Genomic DNA, 24,182 nt, shown 5'->3' with positions numbered 1-24,182 from the left:
CTTTCAAACCCTAAATCAGACTGCCTAAATTGGAACAGAGGTGGGTATCCTCACTGGGTCAGAGACTAGGGACGATAAGCAATCGAGAGTATTTCTTCTTAGAACGTCAAAGGATCTCTCACGCGGCTAACACGACTTCCCCATTCATTGGTTGAGCAGTAAAGACTCCACTGGCATTTTAAGAAAAATCTCATTGAACACTTGCAGCGAAACTCACCACCCATCAAGCACAATAGCTTCCCCATTTACTCACGTAGAATACGCAGAAGAAAAATTGCCTAGAGAGTTGGGGATTTTAAATACTGGAAAAATGGCAGTGAGCCATTAATGGCAAAAATGTTGGCAATTTATTCTGTACTGAATCCAGTATAATGATCAACATCAGGAAGGAAGCAGTGTGCAGTGATTTAATGATTTAACTTCTATCAACAGTTGCCCCAATATGTATTCTTCTGAAGGCAGTAAAGTCCCTGAAATCCTCTGGGTGCTGCCTTAAAAAGCCACATAAATAAACATGAGTTACAACTCAGTGAATATGTTGCCCTTTCTCAAATCTTCTACTCCTAACTAAATACACCGGTTAATACAGCTTCAAGGATATAGGCTTCAATTGACATTTTGGTACAAATTCCCCAACAACAGATTTAGGATTGTTTCTCCAAATCATTTTGCTTTAAATATTTATCATTTTGGTGTGGATACTCATTTTTATCTTCTTTTCTAATACATTCTCTACCTGAGGGGAAGGAATGAAAATTACTGACTCGGAGAATCGTAACTCCCAAGCTTGGACGTATAGTGCCTGCCCAGTATGGGTTCATCTCCTGTTCCTTTTACTGACCACTGACCTATACTGACCCTTGTAAACTGCCCAAAATAATGGCAGTTTTGGAAGTCCTTCCTTGGTATCTTATCTGTTCCTTCCATACTAACCACCAAGCTCACTTCCACTACTTTACTACTCTTTGGTTCCAACGAATATCGTTTCACTTTTAATACACTTAAACCCCCGTAAACCTGGGCTGTGTATTTCTACTCCACCATAAATGTTAGCAGCTTTTTACTTTGATTTGTTTATCTATTTTCGTACTGTTCCAATCCATTTTAAGATGCAACTGATTTCCGTTCCCCTTTTAGTCTTTGAGCATTACTAGATAAGGTTTCCAAATAGTCAGTCGTAAGGAAGATACCCAAAGATCAATGAGTTTAGTCATCTAAACATCCTCAAAACCGCAAGTTTTTGAGAGACTCAGCCTTGCCCTTGGACTACCTCTTAAAAAAATAGTAGAGTTAGTTTTCATACTGGTACTAAAAGAAAATATATCATTATTTCATTTATTACTTAAATATAGTCAGTCTTTATTTTAAAAATTCACCCTGATGAAGAGTCCTATTCACATAGAAGAACATGCACACATGATTTTACATTTCATGGCCCAAATCCAGTGTCACTTACTAGAGCTAATTAGGAGTTCCAAGGAATAACTCTGAATATAACATCATTGGGCTAGAATAGAGTTTAATATTTATGTGGCTCAAAGTCCAGTTCTGGATTACTAAAGTGGTTTTATATATATATTTCTTTACCCAATAGCCTGGGAATTGTATTTGCTAGCAATACATCTCATATAGTACGAGTTTTGCTTTAAAAAGCCTTCCTCTAAAATCTGATTAAGGCATTAACACTGAAATATCAAAAAGCATCTTGACAAATGGGAAACCTCCAATTCTCAATGGCATTCATTTGCCGTAATTTTTTTTTTCATTTGGATGCTTGGGTAAGAGACATCTGTCTGAAAATGCGGTTGTTGCAAATTAATAATACGTTTGGCTAAATTTAAGTTAGGCGTCAGCATGAATTACATATGAGAGAACTGTCTGCTAGAAACAGTTGTTAAAACACTGGAATGGGATCCCAAGAGAAGTTGTGGAATCTGTCTCAAGGATTTTACAAGGAGGACAGAGTTACATCTATCTAGGTATGAGATTACAGCTCTCCCGAAGGCAGGGGGATGCATTAGTTCACCTCTTAACTCACTCCTCAAGGCCCATAATGGAACAATATTGCACTTCCATTTAGTGTTGATTGTGGCAATATTCTATTGACTTTTACCTAAAAAGAATTCATGATATTCTCCACGTAAACACACACACACACACACACACACCCCAACATTCACACTTGTATTTAAAATTTGCTATCAATCAGTTGACTGGCTGATAAATTCTGAGAGCATTTCCTGTTTTGGTATGTTTGTTGATTTTCTTTTTTATATTCTGTAATTACAACATGAGGGCAGAAATGGGGAGTGACTCATAGATTGAATCCAAGTGGGACAACCTTTTTGGAGGGGGGGGCAGATTTGTATGACAATCTAATTGAGATGGCATCAGTTTGTTTTTTTTTCTGCAGAAAAGGTCGGGTGGAAGGGGGAAGAGTGCATTGAAGACTAGAAAATAGGGCCCTATGTGCTAAATCGAAACAAATACAAAACTTGTAAAACAACATTTTAGCAAAAACAGTGCAATGTGTAATGTTCCCATATCTCGGATGCGAGACTGAGTTGTCATTTGTACTAGCTTATCAGGTTCAAACTCATTCTAGTAGAGGTTCTGAAGTCTCAAAGACTTGCTGCAAAAACCTCAGGTCACATTCTCTTTCGTCACTGTAACCCCAGCCATTGGCAAGGTAAGGTTTTGGTTAGTGGCAGGTGAACGGTCTCCCAGGAGAGTAAGTTAAACTTCCCAAAACAGGGAGAGTAACTTTTCTTCTAGAAACTCAACTTTCCCGGTTGGGGAGAATACTATCATCACCGCTCACTTCCCACTTGGTCATTTTGGAAGATTTCCACTCGGATCGCTTCCGGGCAGAACTTGCTGGGTTTTTCAGCTGCCTTTCGGCCACACATGAAGTGTCCGTAGAATTAGGAAATGCTTTCTTGAGCCTCTTCCTCCTTTTCAGTTTTTTGACATCAAGTTTCTCCTTCTTAAGGTGCTTTTCTATGACAGTTTTTCCAGATTGATGGCCACCAGGAGAGAAGGCAGTTGACTTTGGAGTTGAAGAGGGAGTTTTTTTCATTTCTTTCATCTGTTTACTCCTGGTTTGGGGTATCTGTTTTCTAGAAATCCTTGGGCTGAGAGACGTGGGTCCAGAGGATTTTTTAGAATAACTCGGCTCCTTACCGGTTCCCTCTTTCCTCGTTCTTAATTGCTTTGGATTTGCCCTCTGCAACCCTGCTTTTCTGAAGGGTCGCTTCGACGTATTGGCAGCACTTTGATTAAAGGTGGTTAATTTGAAATCACTTTCTGTTTGGGCCTGGCTAGAATTTAAAGGTGAGAGGGTAAAGTGCTGGTAAGACTTCTCTGAATGACCAGAAATCACCATCTCCGGTCCTTCTGTAGAAACTGAAGATCCATCGGCGTCTGGACTTGAAAGGAAATCGCCTCCTTTAACAGAATCTGGCAGGAAAGATGCTGAAGTGGAGCTACAGAAGGTTGACCACTCGAAAGGCTGGCTGGGTGGGGTGCGTTCCTTCTCCGAACCATTGCCTTTCTTCAGGTTAGCATCCAGGCTGAGACTCCTGAATAACTGTCGAACGTGGGCGGGCTTTTTGGCCTTTTCTCGTGCTGGGCTCTTGGGAGGCCTTTTCAGAATTCGATTGGTCAGAGGGTCATAATACTTAAAAGAGCACTGTTTATACTTGTATTTTACAGAGTCCTTGCTATCTGAGGAGTTGTGGCTGCGCCTCGCTTTCAAACGGTTGGTAGGTTTACCCCTTCCCGGCTTGGCCTCCGGGCAAGAGAGAACATAGACAACTGTCTTGGGTTGCACGGGGCTCAAAATTTTGGAGTAGGATTCGGGGAGTTTAAGCGCGCAAAGTCTGGTTTTCATATTTGGCGTCCTGTCATTCTCCAACCAAAGATCCGTCTTTTCTGCCGGCGGATCCTGCTGTTTGCGGATCGTTTTTCGTTGGACCACTGGGCAATTCACTAGACTGGTTTGAGTGCCGTGGCTGACTTTAACCACTTGACATCGCGAAGCCAGGCGCCACGTTCTTTTCAGAGGATGCCTGGCAGGTGGAGGAGGAGGAGGAGGAGGATTGCATAGCACGTCTGAGGCCGCCGGCGGGTTATCACCATCAGAACTACCACTTACGGCATCAGGAAAGTCAGGCAGGGCAGAAGCTGTGGCAGTCTCTAATGTGAGGTCTTTCTGAGTCTCTCTTTTTCTTTCATCTTTCTGCTTATCTTTTCTAGCTCTTGTGGTCCCATATCTCATCACACGTTCGTTGTCAAAGTAGCAGTGGAAACGGCCCTCCCTGAAATCCCGCACCAGAGCTTCAATTTTCAAATCGTCTTCATACATTACCTGGGACCATGTTTTTCCCACAAAGGACGGAGGCACGTGAGGCAAATCCGGAAGAACAGCTTCACTGCAGCAATCCCCTGCCTTCAGTTTGGAGTCTTCTTTCTCCTCAAGTGAACCCATGTTGAGCAGCACAGAGCTAAGCTGGGATTCATAGTTCTTATCGTCCAGTTTCACCTGTTCCTCCTTCAAAAGGCCTATTTCTTTAACCGTCGCTATGGACTGACCAGTGATTGACCGAAGAGGCACATCAAAATCAAAACTCATTTCAGAATCCTCTGAATTCTGATACTCTGGAAAGGCCAACCTATTCGAAAAGGAATGCCTCTCCTCTTGGCTGGGTTCTACAGTAGTCTGAATTTCATAGCAGTGTTTCCGAATGACTTCTTCGATAATTTCGTCCACTGAGGTGGCACCACCGCTACCTGGCTTCATTTCCGAATCTGCTGCTGGTTCGAGGGGTGACCCGAAGCTTCGGGCACCTCCAGGACCCAAGTGCTCCCTGAGATGGAGGTCAGCCTCTACAGTTTTACCCTGAGATTGTAAACCATCTTGCTTCAACAAAGATTTACCTGAGTTCCTAAATAAAGTGTTCCCTCGGCTAAAGACAGAGCTCCGGTGGGAAACTGAAAGGGTTTCTGGGTGGAGTGACGAGGCCAGGGGACTAGGCCTAATTTTGCATATATTCACCTGGTTTGGTTTTTGCTTGTTTTCTGAGATCAAAACGGAGCCTAACGAGGTCCCAGTAGCTTCGGTCCCGGCTAAGCTAAGAGGCGAACGGTGAGGTACAGGACTAACAGGAGAACTGAGATGTCCTGGAATGGCCAGTTTAAAAAGGACTTTATGGCTACTGGGTGTGGTCTGAGCACCTTCAGCTGGAATGCACTTCTTTACTCCCCTCCAGCTGCACACCATTTCTTGGGGAAGTCTCGCAGAGGATCGCTGTCCGTTTTCCAGCCTTTGGGAGCCGGGCGGCTGAAGGAAAGTTCCTTTCAGGGCCTCCTGGGATGTACACGGAGGAGAGGGGTGGGACTGTGCAGCAGACTTTAAGTCTTTGGTGGGCATCTCCCATTTAGTACCAAGAGGCTCCTTCGCTGCCCTCTCCTCTGCAAGCAAGCCACCGTCACACTGAGCCTCCTCAGAAGGAAACTGGTGGCTGTTAAGTGGTATGTCATCATAAGTTGGCCTGAAACAGGGAAGAAAGAACATTGATACAAAAATATTACAAAACTCACTTAAAAAGGGCAGACCTTTCCATGTGAAAACTTGAAAGATGAAAAAAACAACCACCAAATCCTCTGCTGTTTTCGGGAGAAAAAAAAGAAAAGCTTTGTATAAAACACTGCGGGATGATGAATAAAAGGCATGAAGAATCAGCTACCAAGGATACCACTGCTACCCACTTCAGAAGCACCTAGAATGGGTGGCAAATGATCGGAATGATAGTTTTCACTAATGAAAGGGTGGTGGGGGAAGACAAATGCATTTTTTCCTTCTACTTGGACCTTATTAAATGAAAGCTAGAGACAATTTTCAAACTTGAAGGAAAAAAATCTTACCTAGAAAGTCTGATTCCTCCCAAGAGAGTAACGCCAGTAAGCTAGGGTTCCATTGGGAGGTTTTGGAGGACAAGGTCTTATCTTTTAGACTGTGAGCCCACTGTTGGGTAGGGACTGTTTCTATATGTTGCCAATTTGTACTTCCCAAGCGCTTAGTACAGTGCTCTGCACATAGTAAGCGCTCAATAAATACAATTGATGATGATGATGATGATGATCTCGCCCAGACCTATCAGTCCTCCCTCTGCCATACTACCTGATCACCGAGCCAGGCACTCACAAGGGAAACCTGAATCTGGTTTTCATTTTCTGACTCTGGAGTGGGAGGAGATTCCTGGTGGGAAACTGAGGCCAGGGAGTTTCCTGGAGAGTTTCTAGGGAGTTTCCTCTTCAGGGCCGGAAAACCGGACGTGGTCGTCCTTGCTCCTTCTCAGCCCTGTACTCAGAGAATGAAATTATGCAGAGTGGAGACTCCTAGGCAAGGGGGAGATGCAGGATGGCGCCTGAAACTCTTCTCCCGGGCCAGAAATGGGGAACATAGGTCTCCCCTTCAGTGTATCTATTTAGAGAGGAAGCGTGGCCTGGTGGTTATAGTTTGGGATTGAGAAGGACCTGGTTTCTAATCCCGGCTCTGCCATTTGTCCGCTATGTGTGACCTTAGACAAGTCACTTAACTTCTCTGTGCCTCAGTTATCTCATCTGTAAAATGGGGATTAAGATCGTGAGCCCTATGTGGGGCATGAACTTTGTCCAATCTGATTAGTTAATATCTGTCCCAGAGTTAGTACAGTGCCTGGCACTTAGTAAGTGCTTAGAAAATACCATTAAACAAACAAACCACTAAACCATAATTCTGAATCTGCCGCATTACCGATGACCAAGGAACCACAGTTTCCCATACTTCCTTTTTGATATCTTTGGGCCCTACTCTCCCACTGGAAAGTTCTAATCAGGGGCAGACTGGGCCGCTGGTCTCCTGGGAAAACCCCAGTGGCTCAAAGCCCACATGGGCTAGTCGAGGTTGCTGTGAGTTGCATCAGGGGCCAAGGGTCCCCTTACTTGATCAGAGCTTGGGGCTGCTCAAAGCCTGTTGGAAGAATGGCAGAGGAATTAGAAGAACTCCCACAACTTAAACCACTTTCCCCATCCTAAGCATTTATGCCAGGACTTCCTGGTAATTATTTTGGAACCAATCCAGCCCAGCTTCAAAGGGTGCAGAAGTACACCCTCAGGAGTGGTAGAGGGAAAATCAACCTCCCTCTGTTCCCTCTCCAAAGAAAACGGGCATAAATGTGCTCCAGGGGAGAGTTACTCCATGGGCAGCAGCTACTCATAGTTACCTCTCTGAGGAAATGTGGAAAAAGAGGAGGAGGAGAAGGAAGAGGAGGAAGCGCAGCAGCAAATCACTGCAAGCATCCGACCTCTAGGACACTCCAAATTCCATATCCAGCCCCATCTCTAGCATGTCCTATTTAAAACATCCCCTAACATCTTTCCACTGTGTGCTGGCTGAATGAGAGGGACAGTGTCCTCTTGGGTGAACACAGGCATCCCGCCCCACACATAAGATATCCAATCTCCCCCTCCATAAGGGGTAAAACAGGATCAATAATGCTTTTAGGTCACTCAGGTGTGATTTGGTAGATCAGCAAATAAAGTTCTGTATTGCTATTCATGCATCCAAAGATCTCAAAGCAGTTACTTTCCTCTGACCCACCCTTTTGAACCCAGAAACAGCTCAACTTGAAGCTTCTCTTTGTTCTCCATTGCTTGGGCTTTCCAAAAGTGAAGAAGTTCTCCAGCGGAATAGCTCGCCTGGAAAAATCCAGCCATCTGAGCAGCTTCTTCATGTCTAGACTATGCCAACGTGGCAAAAGCTACAGAGCAGATGTAAAAATTGATTATATTATGCCAGATTCAATTTTCTGCAAGGTAATTACACACTGGCTTTTATTTTCTTTTTCTAATGATAAAACCAGATCCACTGCCAAAAACCCTGCAGCTCTGTTGCATGAATATGAATACAGTATATGCATCAACTGGATTCCATTTTGTATTAACGCACACAAGTCTATTTAAAAGGAATTCAACAGGACTAATAATGGCCTGTCAAACTCAAAGAATCGTCCAGAATCATTCGCAGGTGGCCCGGTTCTGATTTGGAAGCTTCACAGAGGACTTGGCGAGATTAAGGGCCAATGTGGTGCTTTTCCTTTTTTATAGCATTTCTTAAGCATTTTTACTATGTGCCAGGCACTGTACTAAGCACTGGGGTAGATATTGGGATCATCAGCAAGGACACAGTCCATGCCCCACATGGACTTGTTTTTCTTGATAAAAAAGGCAAGAGGCAGGTACAACTTTGTATATTAACACTCGAGTGACCAGTAGAGCATTGAAAATATACGCCTCAGCATTAAACATTTCAAGGAGCAAAGAGCCTAGGAGATCTGGGGAGATCAAGAACAACTTGACTGTTGATCTTTGCTGTTGATTGTTGAAGAAGCAGCATGGCTCAGTGGAAAGAGCCCGGGCTTTGGAGTCAGAGGTCATGGGTTCAAATCCCAGCTCCGCCAATTGTCAGCTGTGTGACTTTGGGCAAGTCGCTTAACTTCTCTGGGCCTCAGTTACCTCGTCTGTAAAATGGGGATTAAGACTGTGAGCCCCCCCATGGGACAACCTGATCACCTTGTAACTTCCCCAGCTCTTATAACAGTGCTTTGCACATAATAAGTGCTTAATAAATGCCATTATTATTATCATTATTATTATTATTATTATTATCTACCTGCCTTACCCCACATCACTTGGGAAAAAGCCCGTCCCACAGGATCAGGGGGGCAGACACCTTTGGACAACTGTGTCCGGAAGACATCTATCAATAAATCAATCATGGTATTTATCGAGCGCTTACTATGTGCACAGCACTGCACTGGGAGGATACAATACATCAGAATTAGCAGACACATTCCCTGCCCATAATGAGCTTAAAGTCTAGATAATAGTGATAATAATGGTACTCGTTAAGCACTTACTATGTGCCAGGCAATGTTCTAAGCGCTGGTAACCATTTCTAGGCGGCAGGAAGGTAGTCTGTTGGAGTCTTTGGGGCCCTACCTGGGGCGTAGAAGGGTCCGGAGGTGATATAGGGCAGCAAGGGATGGCGTGGCTACACCAGTCCATTATATGAGAAACATAAGTTTAAAATAAACAGCCATCACATAACGACTGGAAATTTTATACTTAATAAACTAGGGTGACAGTCAGATTGCAGTCAACTGATGAAATCTGCCTCTGTAGGGCAAGGAATCCAACTGGCCCCCAGGAGTTATGTTCTACCAACTGCAGGGCACAGTGGCAATGTGGTTCCCAGGGCCAGATCAAGTGGTGCTTTGGGTCTGAAACATTAGGTTTTCTGCCCGCCCCAAATAATAATAACAATAATAATGGCACTTATTAAGCGCTTACTATGTGCAAAGCACCGTTCTAAGCACTGGGGAGTTTACAAGGTGATCAGGTTGTCCCATGGGGGGCTCACAGTCTTAATCCCCATTTTACAGATGAGGGAACTGAGGCCCAGAGAAGTGAAGTGACTTGCCCAAAGTCACACAGCTGACAATTGGCGGAGCCGGGATTTGAACCCATGAACTCTGACTCCAAAGCCCGGGCTCTTTCTATTGAGCCACGCTGCTTCTCAAATCTTTGACCCTAGGGACTAGATTTGGTTCGAGGACAATAAAACACATTTAGTTAACAAGAAAAGGTTACGGTGATGAGAAGGGTAAGGGTACAAACTGATGCTTCTAGTTAGAAGTTAAGTCTACAAAATTAGCTTCTTAGAATAGTTATGGGGGAGGAAATGCTGTACTGAATACTCTGTGACTCCTGTTCCAAATGCCTCTCACCTTTTCATAACCAGAGATTTTGAGGAAAATTCAATAATTCATTCATTCATTCAATCAATCGTATTTATTGAGCACTTACTGTGTGCAAGGCACTGTACTAAGTGCTTGGGAAGTACAAGTTGGCAACATATACAGATGGTCCCTACCCAACAGTCTAGAAGGGGTAGACAGACAACAAAACAAAACATGTGGGCAGGTGTCAAGTCTTCAGAATAAACAGAAGTAAAGCTAGATGCACATCATTAACAAAATAAATAGAATAGTAACTATGTACAAGTAAAATAAATAGAGCAATAAATCTGTACAGACATATATACAGGTGCCGTGGGGAGGGTAAGGAGGTAGGGCCAGGATGGGGAGGAGGAGAGGAAAAAGGGGGTTCTAGAGGAGATAATAATAATAATGGCATTTATTAAGTGCTTACTATGTGCAAAGCACTGTTCTAAGCACTGGAGATTAGCCTAAACTCTCTTATATGAGAGACAGTAGCACTGCGACACCTAAGCATCTATATACTTAGCTGGACAAAACACTTATTAAAAAAAAAAATACCCCAAATAGGATGCACTACCAAAGGTTTCTTTAAAAATAAGCCACAGGTTTTTTATTAATGCATGCAATGAGATGTGAGGAGACTGTGCCGTACAAGTGTACTTTCTTTTTTCACTATTATTGTAAGAGCCCTAAGAAATCCTGCAGGAGAATCTGACTATTCCAGAAATACATCCAAAAGAGATGCTTTGTAATATTACATTACTATTCACACAATTGTAAATTAACAATAAGAGAGACCCAAGTTCATTCATTCACTCATTCAATCGTATTTATTGAGAGCTTACAGGGTGCAGAGCACTGTACCAAGTGCTTGGGAAAAGATTTCTTTTTGATCAATTTATACCTTCCCTTTGTTTCTAAATGATGTGATTTCAGACTGGAGCTCAGCCTCAAGTGTGCATTTTGGGCATCTGAGGCAATGTACAGCTAACCTCAGTTTTCAGGCTGGGCAACGAAGTAGAGGGAGCTGCTTCTTCGTTCTGCTGTATCCCAGGGATTGCAGTGTTATTCCCCGAACCACCGTTTCTGCCAAAAGTCTCAATCACTATGATTAACAGGGCTCTGAGTATCCAGGCGGGTTCGGGGAGGATTCTTTATAGAGAGTTATTTTGGGGAGAGCAGTGACGAAAGAGTGACTCTGACCCTTTGTGAGCTAGTGAGCCAGCTCCCCTGCATGCCATTGGTAGTGCTGTGCTGCAGGGAAGCTTTAAGAAAATATTGCAGCTCTGCAGCCTCCGGTACTTTGTGGTCATCATACCAAATCCTAATGCAGAGGAATCTAGCACTTCCATTCACTACTTTAAGTTCCGCACACTTAAACTAAATATTGACATAGATAGACATACTACATTTACAGAGCTCTAGATATAGAACACGTTGACGTATATATCTAGCTTGTATATGCCTATCAGTAAGTGTATATCAGCACAGGGGGACACTTGCATAAACAAAAACACTGAATATTTTTAAAAATCACCAATGTCTCAATAAAATACTGGAAAATCACCATCAAAATGTTCATCTATATCTCACATACATATATATATATATATATATATGAACATTTTAGTGGCGATTTTCCCATGTGAATATACACACACACACAAACACACATATTTGTCTTTCAAGACACTGTTTACACATCAGAACAGTCTTCTATAAAACGTATCCCCAGTTTCTATTGAAGAGCATGACCCAGAAAGGAAACCTAATGGTGCAGACACAAAACGATGCAATGAAAGAAAATGTTCAGACTATTTTGCTTGCTGCGTACTGTGCATTGTTTATTCTTAGCCTGTGAAGTCAGTGACTCAGGCCTAATGCATAGAAAATTGTTTATAGAAACATGGTTTAGTAGAAAACATATTTGTCAGGGTGGATGGACATGGGCGTAAATGTGCGTTCCATCTGATGGTCTGTCATCACCGCCCAGGACGTTTTTCATTTTGGAAAGATATCATGTAATAATATATCTTTGAAGCAATGATATACTACATGAAATTTAAACATAAATGGACTCAATCCATCGATATAAACAATTGGACATTTTCATCTTTTTCTCTCTTTTTTTATATGACTTTAATTCACTTCTGGAAGTCAGAGTTCACATCAAGCCTCGTTCGGCTTCTCGTGGTGGGGAAGAACAGGAGGCCTTAAGTGGAGTATGTGGTGAGGGGAAAAGAAGACGTCTTCCCTACTTAGTCACATAGCAGAAAGGCTCAAAATGTGAGGCATTCTGAGGCAGGGTCTAAGGCTGTAAGCTCATCCAGGGCAGGAGCTGGTCTTTGACTTTTCTTGTATGTTCCCAAGTGCCCAGTACAATCCCCCGACACACGTCATAATCAATCAAAGCTGTCCAAGATGGTGTAAAATCTTGTGGGAGGGGAATGCCATTGTTTATTGCTGTAGTGTACTCTTCCAAACACTTAGTACAGTGCTCTGGACACGGTAAGTGCTCAATAAATACGATTTATCGAATGAATGACTGATACCTAGCTCTGAGTTCAGGACCAGGGCAGTGGAAAAACACTCCTGGGAATTTTAACGTCAATGTGATCGCTGCCCTGCTGTTCTCCTTTCAGCAGTTCCATAGTGTTGAAATTGGTACAGGAAAGAAAAGTGGAACAAGCTGTTACCCCTTAGGGAGTGTGTCTCTGCCGGAAGCAGGTACGATCGTGCTTCCAGCAAAGAAAAAGCAAAGAGACAGAGGGAAATGGTTTAACCCTCCGAAGCATGGGGGGTAACTACTGAAACCTCAGGACCTCTGCCCTGAAGTAGAAGTTCAATAGTTTTAATCTGCTTTTGCAATAAAAATAAGGGGTTTTTGTTAATGTCCTTAAAAAAAAATATAACGTGGCTAAACCTCCATTTCAATTTTTATATAAGGAACATGTTAGAGCGTCTCCCACATCAATCAATCAATCGTATTTATTGAGCGCTTACTGTGTGCACAGCACTGTACTAAGCGCTTGGGAAGTACAAGTTGGCAACATATAGAGACAGTCCCTACCCAACAGTGGGCTTACAGTCTAGAAGGGGGAGACAGAGAACAAAACCAAACATACTAACAAAATAAAATAAATAGAATAGATATGTACAAGTAAAATAAATAAATAGAGTAATAAATATGTACAAACATATATACATCTATACAGGTGCTGTGGGGAAGGGAAGGAGGGAAGATGGGGGGGATGGAGAGGGGGACGAGGGGGAGAGGAAGGAAGGGGCTCAGTCTGGGAAGGCCTCCTGGAAGAGGTGAGCTTTTATCTGGGGAGAAAAATCCAAATATTTCAGAGATGTTTAGGTCTGTCCCTTTCTTTTTGTTGGCGACTCTGCATTCTGTGGAGAATTTCCCTTTCTGTCATTCTGACCCTTCTGATTTTTCAAGAGACTTGCAGTATTTGTACCTGCAATGCATCTGGCTAACAGTGAAGTAGGTGAGTCAGTGTCTTCTGAAATCTCCCTTGAAACTTTAATACAATTAACTCGTAAAGTAATCTCCGTCAACATGGATGAAGCACTGACTGAAAGGCTATTCAGCAGGTCAAGGGACAGGCCTGCCTGAAACCACAGTAGCACTTGATAACAATAACAATAATAACAATGATGGCACTTGTTAAGTGCTTACTAGTTACTTGTTAGAAGCAGCGTGGCTCGGTGGAAAGAGCCCGGGCTTGGGAGTCGGAGGTCATGGGTTCTAACCCTGGCTCTGCCACATGTCTGCTGTGTGACCTTGGGCAAGTCACTTAACTTCTCTGGGCCTCAGTTACCTCATCTGTAAAATGGGGATGAAGACTGTGAGACCCACACGGGACAACCTGATCACCTTGTATCCCCCCAGCGCTTAGAACAGTGCTTGGCACATAGTAAGCACTTAACAAATGCTATCATTATTATTATTATTACTATGTGCCAAGCACTGTTCTAAGCACTGATCTAGGCTCTATTGTCTTCCTCTCCTTCAGTTCCCACATCACATCAACCTTTTATCCCCGTGTACCGACCCTAGTTTTACACACTCGTAAACCGCTGATCCATTAACATCCTGCTACGGAACTACTTTCATCCCAGAAAATGGACTTAGGGAGCTGTTAGCTAGAGCAGAAGAGTATGTCTTTCAGTGCTGCTGATGCTTGCAAGATGCGGCTAATTTTGCACGTACTTGCTGATAACCTCATCTTCTCCTAGTGCCAACTAGCTGAGATGCTGTGGGATCTCTGGAGATTTCGAAAGAAGGAAAGAGCTTTTTTCCAACCGATTTACGAAGCTGACCATGCAACCTGAAGCCCAAGATGGTGTCAAAATCCATATTGCTTTCCTCAGAGAAGGTGCCACTGATGATGAAATTTGCCTATGAGTGTGTAACTTAAAAGGCCAATTGGGGAGGTGCGGGGGAGGCACTTTTATAGGCTACACTGGGTGTACTCACGAGTACACACACACATACACCACATACACAAACTTCTTATAAATGTTCTGTTAGATAAGGGCACTACCATTCTTGATTGAATTACACCTGTGTCCACTGACCACCCCCAGTTTTCCATTGAGAAACAGCCCTGGCAGAAGCCTTGTTCTACTATATCCTTAAAATGTTCTCTTTCTTGTCTTTGATCAATCAATGGTACTTGGTGAGCACCTACTGGGCGCAGAGCACTGTACTAGGCTCCTGGGAGAGTAAACTAAAATTAATAGATATGCTCCCTGCCCTTGAGGATCTCACAATCTACCAGGGAAGCAGACAATAAAATATAGATAAGAGAAGGTAAGAGAGCATAAAGATATGTTCATAAATATTGTTGATAAATGTTGTATATATGTATATATGTTTGTACATATTTATTACTCTATTTATTTATTTATTTTACTTGTACATATCTATTATATTTATTTTATTTTGTTAGTATGTTTAGTTTTGTTCTCTGTCTCCCTCTTTCAGACTGTGAGCCCACTGTTGGGTAGGGACTGTCTCTATACGTTGCCAACTTGTACTTCCCAAGTGCTTAGTACAGTGCTCTGCACACAGTAAGCACTCAATAAATACAATTGATGATGATGATGATAAATGGTATGCGGAGTTATTAGTACTCAAGTGCTTTGGTGGTTCAGAAGTGCTGAAATTGTATTATACTCTGCCAAGTGCTTAGTACAGTGCTCAGCATATGGTAAGTGTACAATAAACACCATCGAGGATGGTGGCAGATGAGAGGATGTGAGGCGGGGAGTTTAATTGGGGAATCAATCCCAGAGGGGTTTTGGAGATGGGGAGAGGAGGTGTCTGTCACCTGTGAAGAGGGAAGGAGCTCCACAAGGAAGGAGGGTGGAGCAAGAGGTTGGCCACAAGACAGGATAGAATGAAACAGAATAAGCAGGTGGGCATGAGGGGAATGAAGTTGTTAGGTGTTTGGGTTTTTTTTAATATATATATATATATATATTATATTAATATATATATATATATATATATATATATATATGCAAAACCTCATATATAGGGCTGAAAGGTGGCCTGGACTACTCTAACAGATGAGCTTCCCTTTACCTGCTGTCCTGATACCGATGAGGATGATGCTGCAAAACATCCTGCAGGAAACGCTCCATCAAACTAGATGTGCTCATCCGGCGCCTGCAGTACGTGGCGAAGCATCTATGCTGAGGGCTGAAAATGTGCTGCAGAGACAAAGGGGCTTTGGTCATTTCATTAGCTTGACTCCGGAGGGGATCAACTCTTTACAAAAATATAAAATACAAGGGAGAAGAAAGAAGTTGTTAAATTTTCTTACAAATTCTCTAGAGAGGTGGGAAAAGGCTCCCCCCTTAGTCACTCCTGTTCAACTCCTGCTAGGACCTGCCTGATGATAAAATTTCATCACGCTGCTTCTCAGTGGTGCTGGGTGCTATTATTTATACAATTCAATACTCCTGTCTTGAATGTAGAAACTCTCTGTTCTCAACTTTCCTACCTCTGAGGCACACTTAAGGAATTTGCCCCAACCTGCAATGTCCCTCCTCTCTTGTAAAGCTCTCAATCAATCAATCGTATTTATTGAGCACTTGTTGTGTACAGAGCACTGTACTAAGCGTTTGGGAGAGTGGAGAAGCAGCGTGGCTCAGTGGAAAGAGCCCGGGCTTTGGAGTCAGAGGTCATGGGTTCAAATCCCGGCTCTGGCAATTGTCAGCTGTGTGACTTTGGGCAAGTCACTTAACAACTTAACTTCTCTGTGCCTCAGTTACCTCATCTGTAAAATGGGGATTAAGACTGTGAGCCCCCCCGTGGGACAACCTTATGATGATAATGGCATTTGGTAAGCGCTTACTATGTGCAGAGCACTGTTCTAAGCGCTGAGGGGGAATACAAGGTGATCAAGTTGTCCCACGTGGGGCTCACAGTCTTAATCCCCATTTTGCAGATGAGGTAACTGAGGCTCAGAGAAGTTAAGTGACTTGCCCAAGGTCACACACACCAGACATGTGGCAGAGTCACATTCGAACCCATGACCTCCGACTCCAAAGCCCGTGCTCTTTCCACTGAGCCACGCTGCTTCTCTAATCACCTTGTAACCTCCCCAGCGCTTAGAACAGTGCACATAGTAAGCACTTAATAAATGCCATTATTATTATTATTATTACAATATAAGAGAATTTTTAGACCCATTTCCTGCCCATAAAAAGCTTACCCTCACATGCCACCTCCTCCAAGAAGGCTTCATTATCTTATTGCATGACTTGCACATAGTAGGTGTTCAATAAATACCACTGATCGATTGGTTGGTTCTATTTTCTCACTCTTAGCTACTGCCTGTTCAGTTTACATCTATAATTGCCTCTAGAAGACAAAGACATTGCCTATCCATTTTCCCCAACCCTGAGGAGAGTGCTGCATACTCCAGACCTTCAATAAACACTATTTGAATTCATGACACCACTGGGAAACATAAAAGAGTCCTTTGGTTGGCATGGAAAATTCCATAGGGCCAAAATGATTAGAATTTCCAACCATTCCAAGTCTAGTCTTATATCTTCATCCGTGAAATGGTATGGCCACTCAAGACACTAAGCAGAGTTGTTTCATTGTCAGCATTCATCCAGATCTTACATATCCAACCGATGAGCCATCAAATATGAAACAAATATTAAAATATCAAATATGAAAACATTGAGGTAAAATTTCCTTTTTAACATTCACCTACACTTCCGCTTGATGTTTAGCAGACTTTCTCCAAAGGGACGGATAATAAACAACCCTAACAATTCCTGTTTTCTCAATTATTTATTTTTGAAAGAGAAAAGATGATCACTTCCCAGCAAATGAGCTAGCGAATTAGACTGGACAACTGCTGTAGCTGTCCAGGCTTGAAGGGGAAAGCACAGATCAAAGATAGCTCCTACCCTTAACTTCTTTTATGAGTCTCAGATCTCACCTGTTGCAGGTTATTGTAATGCACATGACAACAGTTGCAATACCCTCTCCTGCTACTGGACACGCTAAGGTCAGACTGCTCCTGATTCAGCACCATCACACTAAAAGGGGGAAAAAAAATGACAAGCATCACAGAACGTCTTGCTCATATTTAGCAGTTCTCTTGAATCAATATTAGAGGACAGGAACTCACTCCAGCTCCTCCACCTCCCCGTCCCCACGCTCCAAGAAGTCAGAGCTGGAGCTGATGGGGCCGCCGTGAGTCATCTGTCCCGTCATCAACAGTAGTTGCAGTGACTTCCAGAGGAGGAGGGTCTGTTGAAAAGAAAGTTAGTCACCGGAACTTTCAGCTCTGACAACGACGAGGCCATCGAGTCGGCCGGGAATTGGTGACTAGTTTGCTGTCAGGGAGGGAGTGGGGGAGAGGGTCGTAAGGGGAAAAGGACATGTGAGTGTGTGTGCACTTGTGCGCAACTTCCTTCTTGGTGAATTCCCCCATGGAATTGCCACCCAGAGGAAAATATACAATGAAAATCCCTAAGAAACAAAACTTGCACTTTATCCCTAAGACGGTGGAAATCCATAGTTTCCTCCTCTGAGTTCACCCTAAACCAGGAGTTAGGACTTCATGTCCTCTCTTCCTGGAAGCAAGTTATCTCAGCCCTCTAATCAATTGTGTAACGGAGCAGCCACTACATACAGGGTACTACATTAAACAATCCGGTAAATTATGAGTGGAATCTTGAGACTCGGGGGCTTAAAAGTTTAAAGGAGAGGCAGGTCAAACTCAAAAACACACACAAATACAGATACATAAAAACCCAAACAACAAAAACAGGGAAACAATGTAAGCACAAAAATATGTATAGGGTGAATATATATAAAATGAGTTGGCCATATATATATTTATTTGGTCAACTCATTTTACCAAGACACTCTGTTAATAGGATGCTACAATGCCTGTGGGGTGTGTGGAGGGGGGGAGATCAGGTGTACTTGATGGGAAGACCTCACAAAATTCCCAGGAAAATCTTAAGGATGTGGGGCAATTCTTTTACAGAATAGGGCATTCCAGGGAGGGAGGAATGGCATTCACAATGGTTTAGGATGTCCAAGACGGATGGTAAGTAGATGTGTTTAGTACAGTGCTCTGCACACAGTAAGCGCTCAATAAATACGACTGATGATGATGATGTGTTAGGCTGGAGAGGAGTGTATTGAATGAGGTAAAGTAGTAAACGAAGATACTTGGGAAAGATCAGGCCAGTTGGTGGAAGGCCTTAAATTGGATCATCAGGCATTTAATTAAATAGCAAACGAGCTGCCATAGGCTTCTAAGAAAGGAGCATTACAAAATACATAAACAAAATGACCATCGAGGAGGAGGATTCCTGAAGCAGTGGCTGGAATGGGGTTGAAGAATGGGAGATGCTGGAGTAGCAGTAGTAGCAATAATAATTTTGAAGCACTTAACTGTGTGCAAAGCCCTGTAGTAAGCGCTGGGAGAGAATACCCAGGTGGGAATTGGACACAATCACTGTCCTTCGTGGGGCTTGCCGTCTGAGAAAGGGAGGCCTAAAAGGAGGCTACTGATGGAATCCACATGTGAAGTAACTCGGGCCCGGAGGAGGGGCAGAGAGTCATTTAGACTTGGTGATAGGATGAATACAGAATGAGCTCCAAATCCTCTAAGCTTATGAGGGCAACTGAAAGAAGTACTGCTGATGGGGAGCTAGGGAAGGGGGGAAGGTTGGCAGGGGCTTTAATTTTAGATAAACAAGGGGACACCCAAGAGGAAATTTCCCAGAGTTAAGAGGAAAAATCAGTCTTTGAGGAAGAGAGGAGCAGCAGATGAAGGTGAAAAATGTCAATCTGAAAGTCGGGAGCAAATCAGGAACAACTGAAACCCGCAGACTGAAGCACTCTCCAAGTTCACGACTGGAGAGGGAAAGAGCAGAAGGCCCAGAACTGGGAGTCTTTTGTACCTCAGTACCACCATTCTTCCCGACTCATGTCAGGTATGCTATGCCCACTATTCTAAGGCTTTCTGCTTGCATCTCTTCTATGGGGAAGAACAAAAGACTAACATCATTGCCCTTCTGCTCTCATCAAATCCCAGCTTCATTGGCTGGATAAAGAAATAATGGAACTTTTAGGTCATTGTGGGAAGTCACTTAACTTCTCTGCGCCTCAGTTACCTCATCTGTAAAATGGGGATTAAGACTGGGAGCCCCCCATGGGACAACCTCATCACCTTGTAACCTCCCCAGTGCTTAGAACAGTGCTCTGTACATAGTAAGCGCTCAATAAATGCTATCATTATGAGAAAGTGTAAGTAGCACATTCTCTTAGTGTAATCGTACTGACGCAACATCGGGTGATTTGGGATTCTGCATTCTAATGGTTTCACTTTCTAAGGAAAACTTTGTTATCCGAGGAATTTCTTCAGCACAGTTTTCTGTGCTCCTCCACTTTACAACTACCCCCACAGAATGTCAGTTTATGAAAAGTAGACACACAGCGTGGCCTAATGAATACAGCCTAGGCCTGGGAGTTAGAAGGACATGGGTTCTAATCCTAGCTCCACGTCTTGTCTGTGTGACCTTGGGCAAGTCACTACACTTCTCTGCCTCAGTTTCCTCATCTGTAAAATGGGCCCATGAGAGACATGGACTGTGCCCAACCTGATGGCCCTGTATCTACCCCAGCATTTAGTACAGTGCCTAGCACGTAGTAAGTCCTTGAACAAATACTAATAACAAAAATAGAGTGTGATCCTGTAATTTTGTGTGTCATGATGCAGGCAGAGCATGTGGGCTATCATTCGACCATTGAAAACACACTTATTGAGCTCCTTCACGAGGGAAAAAAAAATCACAGCGGGTCCATTACTTCAATAGTTGAAACGGGCCACTATCACGGGCAGTAACTCTCTCACCTGCTGTCACACTCAACTCCCGAAGAACTTTCAACCCCTTGCCTCCCAGCACCTATAAGAAAACAATCAGTGAGACAAAACTGGAACTAAAACGGTAGGACCGAATCAACTTGATCTTTCTCTCTGCATCCTGCTGTTGCCGCCACCAACAAAACAAAACAAATGCATCTCCTTTTATTTTAACAGAGGATTCTGAATTACAAAGGTGTAACCGCTTTTAAACTGCTAAAATTCAAAGGGCTTTAAAAAATAAGGTTGAGTTCCTGTAAATGCTTACTTTGCAGTATATGCAGAGAGCGCCTTTGATGAAAATGAACCTACAAGAGCTCCTCTGAATGACTTCAGAAAATAGCCGAGATTGGGAAAATGGTACAGGGAGGTCACGTCACATTTGCAGACAAGTCCCTGAGTCTGAGGCCTGCAAACACTGTTACCAGCCCACAAAATTTTAAATAGCTCTTCCCAACTTACCACCGTGCAGATACAAATTTGAAAGCAGCGGGCAACGCACTGGAAAACAACAGCCAATACTAGAGGTCATAATTTCCCATTTTCTATAAATTCTTTCCTATAAGGCATAGTGTTTAGTTGAGCATTGGGCTTCTAATTCCAGCAGTGGATCTCTATAGGCTTCCCACTACTCTTGTCAGGTGAGATACACTATTTCGAAAAGTTAGCAAGCATCAGCGCTTAGTACAGTGCTTTGCATATAGTAAGCACTTAATAAATGCCATTATTATTATTATTATTATCTTACCTAGTGCTGAAGAAGCAGGGGTCTCTTTAGCTGCCTTAGTTTTCTTAAACATCTGCAAATCAAAATAAAACTGTAAAAATACTATAACCAAGGACATAATATAAAACATAATTGTTTCATGTTCATATGTTTTCACTGTGCAAGCATGACTTCTCCTGTTTTATGTATTACTTTTCCCAATTTAGACTAAGCATCCCTCATGGGCCACAGACAATGTCTTAATTTGATCTTCTTCTATTCAAACAGTAAAGTGCCTTTTACACATGTCTAATAAACGATGCTACTACAATGATGATAATCATAGCTCACTATTAATATGAACCCTAAGCACATAATACTGTTCCAAATAATAAAGAAGGCAACTTAAAGAAAGCAGCTTAACTGGACTTTTCAATATCCGAAGGGGGCAGAATTTTAGTCTAGGTGATAAAAGCATATAAAATTCCCTAACATCACAAACCACTTCACAAATAAAAATTCACTAAATCTACCAAGTTGACTTAACAAGGACACTACAATCATTGCTGAAAGGCTATTTGGATCTCATATCTCTAATCATCGACCACTTGCTCACTGTCTCTTGCATGCAATCCCCTCCCTCTTTGTATCTGATAGATCATGGCTATCCCCAACTTCAAAGCCCTACTAAAATCATACCTCCTCTCAGAAGCCTTCCTTAACTATCCTCTCCTCTCCAATCCTTATTTTCCTGCCCTTCTGCATTTCCTATGACTAACATCACCTATTCAGTTAAGTCCATAACCCCTAAGTACTTTGATATTCATCCCAACCACAGCACTTATGTTTGTATGCTTATATTCTATTTGCAATTTATTTTACTGTCTGTCTGTCCCAACAGGATTGTAAGCTCCTCAATGGCAGGGATATGTCTACCAACTATACTGTCCTCTCCTGAGTGCACAATACTCTGCACACAGTAAGTGTTAAATAAATATCACTGATTGATTGATAAAAAGATGGGGAAGATTGCAATAAGGAACAGAACACAGAAAAGTAGCTTGGGAGAAATTAGATTCAGGAACAGAGATTAACTGCCATATCGTAGTAAAGATGGCAGGAAGTCAAGGGTGGTTTTGCTAAACATCTTATTTTTTAAAAGGCCCATTTAGGAACCCAGGGCCCCAACACCCCTCTGGTTTGTTACTGACTCCAACTCTTTCTCATCATCACCAACATCAACAGGATTTATTGCTCAACTATGAGAAATAACTTCCATGTCATCTCTGCAGCACCGAGTTCTTTAGCAAGACAGAGCTGGCGTACAGCCTTATTATAATGAAAATTAATTTATGTTGTAGAGAGGTTGCACAGCATGCATTTTGTGGGTAAGGCTCCAGAACGAGGTTGTGCATTCATTCATTCATTCAACTGTATTTATTGAGCACTTACTGTGTGCAGAGCACTGTATTAAGCGCTTGGGAGGTACAAATTGGCAACATATAGAGAATGTGTGTGTACCTAGGCATATACACACTTACTAGAAAAAAAATCATTCATTCAATTGTATTTCTTGAGTGCTTGCTGTGTGCAGAGCACTGTACTAAGAGCTTGGGCATAGATCCCCTATTTGTGCTGTTGCCTTAAAAGGTAATGTTATTATTATTATTGTATTTGTTAAGCGCTTACTATGTGCCAGGCACTGTACTAAGCACTGGGGTGGATATGAGCAAATCAGGTTGGACACAGTCCCTGTCCCACATGGGGCTCACAGTCTCAATCCCCATTTTACCTCAGATGAGGTAACTGACACCCAGAGAAGTGAAGTGACTTGCCCAAGGTCACACAGCCGACAAGTGGCGGAGCCGGGATTAGAACCCAGGTCCTTCTAACTCCCAGGCCTGGGCTCCAGCACCACGCTGTTTATCAGATCGTATTTGCTAAATTTTAATAATGCTAGAATTCTATTCACTAACATTAGCTAGCGTATCTGGATATTCACTTGGAAAATCTTAAAATAAAGGGTAAATACAAAATACAAAATCACTTTGTCTAAATTTGAACTGAAGCTTGGGACGTTTGCCTTCTCTCATACGTACCAAGAACACACTCAGCACTAATATTCAATATACCTCATCCTATTTTGAAGCATTCAAAACTTTTAACTGGGGCAAACTGGGCCAGGTTTCTATTTGGGGCGTTTAAGTTTAAAGCCTAACTTCAAAGAGTCACTGCGGGAAACCAACCTTGGCATTACCCTTCAAGGATTTCAGATGCTGGACATCTTCCTTCTCGATGAGCCCAGTCTCTGCAGGCATCTAGGTTGGCAACCTAGCAACCACCAAAAACAGCTTGGTAACTGGGCATATATCCATTGTCCATATTCCAGGAAAGATATGGTTTACTTTTGAAATTCAGCAGTCCTTTCCATTTCGGTGGGGAAAAAAATGTTTCCATTGTCCATTTTCCAGGAAAGATATGGTTTACTTTTGCAATTCATCAGTCCCCTCCATTTCGGTGGGGAAAAAGTGTTTCCGATTGAATGGGCTCTCATATATTTAATAGGACATGCTTGGTTTTAACAACGAGGACGTTACTGCCTTCCCATTTCACAGGCGATCAGAATCCCTTTGGGTCTTTAATGCTGATGGTGTGAGAATATGGTGTCCTCCTTCGGCCAGACCAGAAACCAGGGGAACTGAGAAGCCCATGGCTAAGAACAGCATTAGCCAAATCTCTGGGCCACGAACGGATCCTTAAGGACCCTAAGACTTCAGACTATGTGGGGGGAAGAGAGGGAGGAGGGAAGCTGAGAAGACGGAGGGGAGGGGAGGTGCCCCACTGACCATGCAATACCTTTCTGACTCACTCCTCCCCCAGCCCTACCAGCATACCCCAAGATCCACCACCTTTTCCCTCCTCCGAATTCCCCCTGAAAACTTACTTCTCTTGCAAAACCTTCCAGTGGCAGTCTCTCAAAGAAGAACTCTCCTTAGAGGAAAACAAGAAAAATAATTAACAATACTTCCAAACCTCTTCTATTGTTTGAATTATTCTTTCTGGCCTAAACTGCGCATTATCTCTCAATATCATTCAGTCAGGCGTGCTTGCATAATGGTGGTCACTAACTCACTAGCTCATAATTTATTTGGAGATTTTGAGGGATTTTTTAAAAATTTACTTGTTAGTAATAATAATTCTGGTATTTATTAAGCGCATACGGTG

General features: G+C 42.8%; 1 protein-coding gene across 3 annotated transcripts; it reads right to left on the bottom strand.

Moving 5' to 3' along the window:
- Window positions 1-1,276: 1,276 nt before the first annotated feature.
- Window positions 1,277-23,950, bottom strand: ZDBF2 (zinc finger DBF-type containing 2). 3 transcript variants are annotated; one of them, XM_038749044.1, is made up of 7 exons: window positions 23,902-23,950; window positions 23,204-23,288; window positions 21,000-21,051; window positions 20,243-20,294; window positions 17,306-17,405; window positions 15,427-15,554; window positions 1,277-5,552 (listed from the first exon to the last, which is right to left on the bottom strand). In XM_038749044.1, the coding sequence occupies exons 2-7, from the start codon at window positions 23,273-23,275 to the stop codon at window positions 2,780-2,782; spliced, it is 3,177 nt and encodes a 1,058-aa protein (XP_038604972.1). In that variant the 5' UTR covers window positions 23,276-23,288; window positions 23,902-23,950; the 3' UTR covers window positions 1,277-2,779. The 3 variants fall into 3 exon arrangements, with proteins under 3 accessions (XP_038604972.1, XP_038604973.1, XP_038604974.1); XM_038749045.1 differs by lacking the exons at window positions 23,204-23,288; window positions 23,902-23,950 and adding an exon at window positions 17,498-17,619 and having other exon boundaries at window positions 21,000-21,010; XM_038749046.1 differs by lacking the exons at window positions 20,243-20,294; window positions 21,000-21,051; window positions 23,204-23,288; window positions 23,902-23,950 and adding an exon at window positions 17,498-17,649.
- Between the last annotated feature and the right edge of the window lie 232 nt (window positions 23,951-24,182).

The sequence above is a fragment of the Tachyglossus aculeatus genome, chromosome 7, assembly GCF_015852505.1.
Source record: "Tachyglossus aculeatus isolate mTacAcu1 chromosome 7, mTacAcu1.pri, whole genome shotgun sequence".
In the NCBI taxonomy this organism is placed as follows: domain Eukaryota; kingdom Metazoa; phylum Chordata; class Mammalia; order Monotremata; family Tachyglossidae; genus Tachyglossus; species Tachyglossus aculeatus.
This window is presented reverse-complemented; position numbering and strand designations above follow the sequence as displayed.

Bases quoted from the DNA above. Each gene is read 5' to 3' on its own strand.
- ZDBF2 (XM_038749044.1), bottom strand. From the start codon at position 23,275: ATGCCTGCAGAGACTGGGCTCATCGAGAAGGAAGATGTCCAGCATCTG. The intron at 21,052-23,203 runs GTTGGTTTCCCG...TTTGATTTGCAG, and splicing joins CCTTGAAGGGTAATGCCAAG to ATGTTTAAGAAAACTAAGGC. The intron at 5,553-15,426 runs GTAAAGGGAAGC...TCCCTGTTTCAG, and splicing joins CATCGGTATCAGGACAGCAG to GCCAACTTATGATGACATAC.